The 7,479-nt window shown below is 30.5% G+C and overlaps 3 protein-coding genes across 3 annotated transcripts in view; all 3 read left to right on the top strand.

Moving 5' to 3' along the window:
- Positions 1-6,173, top strand: part of GSTUM_00001099001 (uncharacterized protein) — a gene marked incomplete at both ends in the record, with an annotated part of 8,259 nt that extends 2,086 nt beyond the window's left edge. The window contains 6 exons of the mRNA XM_002838491.1: positions 1,706-1,721; positions 1,756-1,778; positions 1,833-1,844; positions 4,407-4,559; positions 5,779-5,786; positions 5,829-6,173. Coding sequence (XP_002838537.1) covers positions 1,706-1,721; positions 1,756-1,778; positions 1,833-1,844; positions 4,407-4,559; positions 5,779-5,786; positions 5,829-6,173 — 557 coding nt within the window. The remainder of the gene's footprint in view (positions 1-1,705; positions 1,722-1,755; positions 1,779-1,832; positions 1,845-4,406; positions 4,560-5,778; positions 5,787-5,828) is intronic.
- A 63-nt stretch (positions 6,174-6,236) lies between these two features.
- Positions 6,237-6,335, top strand: GSTUM_00001098001 (uncharacterized protein; the record flags this gene model as incomplete). The annotated part of the gene is made up of 1 exon (XM_002838490.1): positions 6,237-6,335. One exon carries the CDS (start codon positions 6,237-6,239, stop codon positions 6,333-6,335), a length of 99 nt encoding a protein of 32 aa, XP_002838536.1.
- On the top strand, positions 6,336-6,518 carry GSTUM_00001097001 (uncharacterized protein; the record flags this gene model as incomplete). The annotated part of the gene is made up of 1 exon (XM_002838489.1): positions 6,336-6,518. The coding sequence occupies one exon, from the start codon at positions 6,336-6,338 to the stop codon at positions 6,516-6,518; it is 183 nt and encodes a 60-aa protein (XP_002838535.1).
- Positions 6,519-7,479: the final 961 nt, after the last annotated feature.

Raw genomic sequence — 7,479 nt, 5'->3', positions numbered from 1 at the left:
ACTTGCGGGCATGCAACCATCCGACATTCCCGGACCCTATAGTTCCGTATTTTGAAAATTATCCTTTATATGGTCATAAAGCCTTACAGTTTTCAACTTGAATTCAAATTGTTAATATTTTAGCAATGGAACAAGTAAGAACAACAGACAGAGACAATAAAGTTGAGAAATTAATCAAAGATTTATCTAGTCTATAAACCCACGAAGTATTTATAATCCTTGCTCCGTAGGGCTAGGTTTTTGAATTAAAAAAATGGCATTACAATCCAAGTGTAAATGAAGCATTTAGTTCTATTGAGCATATATAATGATGTGTTCATAAAATCAAGCTATATGCTGGAAACTCCTAAAGCTTTAAGTACGTTATGCTTTATAATAAAGCACGTAAAAATTTTTAAAGATATAGCAATGGACAATCAGCAGGAAACACAAATAAATAATTATAAGTAGGAACCTCAGAGACTATACACTTGACATTTATGATGATATAGTTCAGTCTTAGTTGAAAAATTAAGAGTTAAAGATCAATTGCTTATTAACTTTATTAGCTATATTATTTATATTGCTAATTATTAAAGTATTCAAGGTGAATATTAAAATGGGATTATATAGATTCTCTAAAAATTTAGCGTTTTTTGAACCAGTTAGTTCTGTACATATAAGTAAAATAGGACTTAAGTTGAAAGAGATAAAACCAAATAGCTCGGAAAAAGAATATTCTTCTTTCTTAAAATGATTTGTAGGATTTTCCGACGCCTCCCAAAAATCTGTCGTAGTATTTGGTAAAAACTTAACATCGACAGTAGGTATGAGATTTTCTAGGACTGAGTTAGCAATGGTGGAACTTGCTCCTTATCAACATAGTGTAATAATAGGATTACTTTTATCTGATGGGTGATTAACTTTTGCTTCTAAAACCACTAAGAATGCTAGGTTGGGGTTTCAACAATCTCTGTATAAATCTGCTTATACTTTATTTGTATTTTCTCTTTTATCTCATTATTGTTCGACTAGTCCTAAATTAAGAAGCGCTATAAGAGTAGGAAGTCGTAATTACAGTTTACAATTCTTTACTCGATCAATGCCTTGCCTAACTAAATTACATTCTCTCTTTTATCCTAATGGAATTAAAATAATTCCACTTAACATTTATGAACTATTAACACCAGTAGCTTTGGCTCATCTTATTATGGGGGATGGTTACTACTTAAGTAAAGGTATAGCTATTTGTACTGATTCTTACACTATCAAAGATACAATTAATTTACTAAACGCCTTAATTATACGTTATGGTTTAAATTGTACTTTACATAATATTAGAGCCAACCAATATCGGATATATATTTCCAGAAAATCAATAGAAAACCTGATAATAATTGTTAAGCCTCATATGATACCAAGTATGTACTATAAGATTGGTTTATAATATCATCAAGAACATTAAATGCTGACGATAAAACAATAAAAAGATATATAATTAGCAATAAACTTTTTTTTTAGGTAGATATATAATAAATAAAAAAAAATTAAGAAATAATATAATAATAAAGATTTGACCTATAGAAATATATTTTTAGGTCCTCCGTGGCCTTCTAGGTTTAAAATCAACAAGTAATACATGTAATAGATACTTAGATACAAATAGATTATATAAATCAAAATATATTTTTACATCTAACCCTTTATCATCTACCAAAGGATAAAGATGTAAACTCTAAATGGTCGTCCAATAGAGAAGGCAATTTTTTAGGATAGGATCATGAGGGACGTTAACAATGGTTGATTAATTCGTTATTTACATTCTAACACTGCTTCCGCTTTCTTTTTCTTAGTTTATCTGCACAGTGCGACAAGAAGTCGATAATTATAATGAGGTGAAATCCCTCCTCGAATGGCCTTTCGTGTCTCTACCCAGACATGCGTTAGAAGTAATTCCAAGGTGTGAAGCTCTGGGGACAATGCTTAATTAGTTAGAGAAAAAAGCTAAGGTAAGCGAAAGCGAAGATATGTTTTTACAATCCGTATTTAAAAGCTTATTTAATTTATTCTACCAGAATCTAGCTTCATCATCTATTGGTCATGAAGATGAAATATTGAAGGCTAGTGGTAATTTTTTAAAGCTTGCAGCAAGAGTGTGAGGTGTTTGTGCAACCGAAGCCGGGTCTCCCTAAATTATTGTGGGCGTGTGCTACTGCTCGCCAAAATCTTCCTTTTTTTAGAACAAAGTTGAAAATACAATAATAAGGAAAATGCTACGGATTAGAGTATCTACCTAAGGTTTAAATAAGTTAGTATAATTATCGGAACTTGGTAAGCCCAATTATTACCTATGTAAGTGTTTCTTAGCCCTGGAGTTTTAGGTCTATAGAAAATAAAATTCTTATGTTAGGAGGTAGAATATAAGTATGATAAATACGAAGTTTGTATATCAATAAGTGGGTATGAGACAATCGAAAAAGCAAAAGCCATTTAGTAATAGAATGGATAGGGACTATGTCCTACTTCGAAAGAAGGCAGACTTCGATATGGGTGATAAAAAAAAACTAGAGTAAATTTAGAAAGTTTTAGTTAAATACTAAATTTATATTCAAAACAAAAAAGGGTAATAAACAGCTTTATGACTTACACTCAAAGTTTGATATTGCTTGAGCCGTGTGCCGGGAAACTCGCTTGCACGATTCTTAACGGGGGAAAACTTGTAAAAGTCTACCTATCGTAATCGAATTTAAGTTATTTTATGTTAAGTTATTTATTAGACTTATTATCATTAAGCGAATTATCTTTATATTACTCTCTATGTTTAAGTATAGGTCTCCTAAGTAAAGAATCAAAGATTAACCCTTCAAAAAAAGGGTTTGTAAAATTAAACGGTAAAAAAGAACTAATAACTAAGTATGAATTAGAGACTCTTATATCTGAATTTAAACAAAAAGCTAAAGACACTTATGATTATAAGAAGTTATCTCCTAGTTATTTGTTAATATTGCGTTCTTTTATAAATGGAGTTTTCCAAGCTGAAGGTTCTTGATCTGGACAATTTAATTCTAAATCAAGTTACAAATTTAATCCTAAATTTTCAATCGGTCAGAATGCAAGCACTGAAAGCTTACAATTTTTTAGTATGGTGTGGGCAATATTAGGTTGTAATTTGGTCTGAAATATATCAAAAACTCAAGCTAACAACTTCCATATACAATTAGTAAGTACTAATAGAGCTTATATAGTATCTACTTTAATTCCTTATTTTTCTTTAACTTATGGAGACAAATTTGCAGGATTATCGAAAATCCTACGCTTAAATGAGCTGGCTAATATGGACACATTAGCAGCAAAAATTGAAAGTGTTCATTTAGCTTATAGCTTATCGCCACTAGGGAAAGACCCCAAAATTTCTTTAAAAGAAAAATTGGGATTTGTTACAGGTAAATCTAAATCTACAACGGATAAATTAATTGCAGCAGTGAATTTTGAATTCCCAAAAAATAGTGTACCTATGAGCTTAACTTTTATTTTAGGATTTTTTTTAGGTGATGGAAGTCTATATATTAGAATACGTGATAATCGCTCTGGGCTTAGATTTATTCCTAAATTTGAAATTAAACAAAGATATACCGACACTAATGCTAATATTATGGAGTTGATTTGTATATTTTTACAAAGTAAAGGAATACAAGCTAATCTAAGATCAAATGCACAATATGTTCTTTGTGTAGTTGAATGAACAGATCATGTATGTAATTATCTTATTCCTTTATTAAAAACACATAAAGAATTATTTTTCTGAAAATCATTCCAACTAAAAATGACTGAACAATTTGGAAAATTAGTTAACTTAGATTGCCGTAATTTATACCATGTAAATTATCTTATTATTAAGACTCTTTATTCAATAGATAACAATAGGGATTTACCTATTGAACATTGATTTAATAGAATAGATGATATATTTAAAAATAAAGCTGTTAAAAATATTTCTGGTGAATTATATATTTCTCCAGCTAATGATAAAGTTAATAAAACAGGTCAAATAGGATGGAGTGTATATCTCCCTGAATTTTTAAATATTAAACCTCGTACTAAATATTTCTTTTTTGCTAGTTATGGTGATAAAGATATTGCTTTAAAAGAAGCAGTATCTTACAGAGACTCCGTAATTAATAATTGATTATTAAACCAAGGTTATAATATCAACCCTTTAGATGAGTCGGAGTAGATAACCGGTTGGATAAAAATTTGCTAATGTTAAACTGTTTTAATTATTTAAAAGCATGAGTATAACTTAAGCATGACCCCCTTTGGGGTTATGTTTGAATATTAACTAAGATTGCTTGAGCCGTATGCTATGAAAGTGGCACGTATGGTTCTAACCGGGGGAAAGCTCGAGAGGGCCTACCTATCGGAATTAGGAAGAGGCTTATATTATGGATCTTATCAAAACCCAAGAACATTAGTATGGGGTATAGGAACAGTAATTTTTATTTTAATGATGGCTGTTAATGTTAAATGGCCTAGTTGGATGTTAGTTAATATTATTAATACAGGGACAATTTTATGTTTAAGTTTACTTCCGTTTGTTAGGGCTAGAACTAGAGCAATACTACGTATAGGACCACATAGTAAAGATGTTTTATCCATTATTGTGTGTGGTATGCTTGGTGATTGGTGAGCTGATGAAATAAAATGTCAAACATTATCTAGTGTAAGATTTAACATTGAACAATCAGTTAGTCACTCAGCATATATTCACAGTCTTAGTTTATTATTATTTGAGTATGGTTATTGCTCTAGTTTTGTACCAAAATTAGTAAAAAAATCTGAAGGGGTTAATGATAAACGAACTGATAAAAGTGTTACAAGATTCAACTATAGATTAACATTGTTTACATATACAAATCTTCATTGAATATATGAAGGGTTTTACCAAAAGATAAATGGTGTTACTGTAAAAAGAGTTCCTGAATGAATAGCTGAGTATATTACACCTGTAGGGTTAGCCCATTGGATATGTCAAGATGGTTCACGTCAAAAAGGACAAGGAATTTTACTATCAACTAATTGTTTTACAAAACTAGATTGCATTTTTTTAGCGAAAATTTTAAAGGATAAATATGGTTTAAAAACTAGTGTTGTTAAAACTGGATATGAAAACCAATGAAAAATTAGTATAAAAAAAGAATCAATGGAACAATTAGTTTCTATTGTATCAAAACACATTGTTCCTAGCATGCAATATAAAATTAAATTATAATTTCCCTGGATCCATTCCGACTGCAATTTTTAATTTCCGAGCTTGCTTCTCTACGGAGGTGAAACAAAACTAAAAAATGTGGTGGAACTGGCTATATAATACTAACAATGTTTAAAGTTCTATCGTATAGAGCATATGCAATATGTATTTAGAAGTATGCTATTATAAATATATAACGATAGAATACCCTGACAGGGGTATTGGGTAATGAAATTTACCTGGCTATATCGGTGTTACGGTCAAAAAGAACTACATATTTAAGACCGTCGGTTGAATACACAATCGCTACAGACTGGGTCACCGGTGGATGTCTGAAAAAACTGATGTCTAATGTACAGTCGGGAGTTCCTCGGGTCTGCCGATACAAGGCTCCATGTGATGAAAACTAGAAATTTACTTAGCGAGTATTGGGATTAGTTTTTTGATGGAGTACACAGGTCCTATCTTGTAGTAAAAAAATGGATAGTAAACCGGAACTTTGACTGCATTTATGGGATACATCCTTCCGTACGGTCAAATGTCCCATTGAGGAGCCGTTGTTATAACTAATCTTTTAAGTGCTATTCCTTGAATAGGGCAGGATTTAGTTGAATTTTTAATAGGAGGATATACAGTAAGTAATTCTACTATAAATAGATTTTTCTCATTACATTATATCTTGCCTTTTATAATTGCTGCTTTAGTTTTAATGCATTTAATCGCTCTTCATGAAAGAGCTGGATCTGGAAATCCTCTTGGAGTTACTGGAAATTGTGATAAATTGGCTTTTGCTCCTTATTTTTTATTTAAAGATTTAGTGACTATTTTTATTTTTATATTAGTATTATCTATTTTTGTATTCTTCCTGCCTAACCATTTAGGAGAAAGTGAAAACTATAATCCAGCAAATCCTATGTCTACTCCAATTTCGATCGTTCCAGAGTGATATCTTTTGGCTTTCTATACTATATTACGCTCGATTCCTTCTAAATTAGGTGGAGTAATTTGTATGTTTGGCGCTATTCTTTTCTTATTAGCTTTACCTTATCTTGATAAATCTAATATACGTGGTATGCAATTTAAACCTTTAATGAAAATTAGTTTTTGAATGTTTGTAGCTAACTTCTTAGTACTAGTTAAAATTGGGGCTTTACATCCTGAAGAACCTTTAATTACTGTGGGTCAAATTTCAACTTTCTTTTACTTTGCTTGGTTCCTTATAGCTATTCCTAGTATTGTGTATACAGAAAATACGCTTTTCAGATTGAACGGCTCCAAAGCCAGGAAATAAATTAGTTGGATTTATTCCCCCTTTTTTTGAGGGAAAAGTAAACTTAACCTCTTTGCCAAATACTATTCCATTTGTAAAATTTAAACCTTGTAATTCTTTATTTTCTCTCCCTCTTTTTTCAAAGCGCGCTCTGCATTCTGTTTCTTTTCTCAAAACCTGTATTGATCTTAATAAAGATGTTAATTTGACAGTAGTTCCTGTTAAGGTCTATGATTGCATAATAGGAAATATTCTAAAAAAACAAATTTATAAAGAAAATGAGGGTAAATCTGGAATTTACCGTTTTATAAATAATGAAAACGGTAAAGAATATGTTGGTTCAGCTAAAAATCTCAAAGCAAGGTTTTGTCATTATTTTAGCCCTAAAAGTATGCATGCCGATAGAATGCCTATTTGTAAAGCTTTATTAAAATATGGTTATTCGAAATTTAGTTTGCAAATACTTGAATATTGTGACGCAGATTATAGATTTGACAGGGAAAGTTATTATCTTAAACTGTTAAAACCTGTATATAATATTGTTCATGATGCAACTCCTTTTTCAGCTGAAAGTATTCTAGAAATGTCTAAAAATCACCCTAGATCTATCAAGATATATATTACTGATTTGGACACAAATACAACAACTTTCTACAATTCCATTAGACACGCTGCTGATTGTATAGGTGCTAATCGTCGATCTTTTTCAAAACATTTAAATTCTTTCTCTATAAAGCCGTTTTTAGGAAAATATATTCTATATAGATTAAACAAGTCAGGATTAATTTGTAAAATTGAGGTATCTTTAGCTAATATTGAAACTTCTTTATCTAATATTTCAGCTTCTCTAGATAAAGTTAAGGCTTCTTTAGAGAAAATTCCCAAATACAAGATAAAAGTTCAAGATCTTGAAATGAATATTTCAATGTATTTTAGTTCCTATTCACGTTCCTCGCAGACTCTGACGGTGATATAGCCACAT

The sequence above is a fragment of the Tuber melanosporum genome (genome assembly GCF_000151645.1).
Source record: "Tuber melanosporum whole genome shotgun sequence assembly, scaffold_251, strain Mel28".
NCBI classification, from domain to species: domain Eukaryota; kingdom Fungi; phylum Ascomycota; class Pezizomycetes; order Pezizales; family Tuberaceae; genus Tuber; species Tuber melanosporum.
Note: the sequence above shows the minus strand (reverse complement) of the source record. Positions and strands in the feature narration are given on the sequence as shown.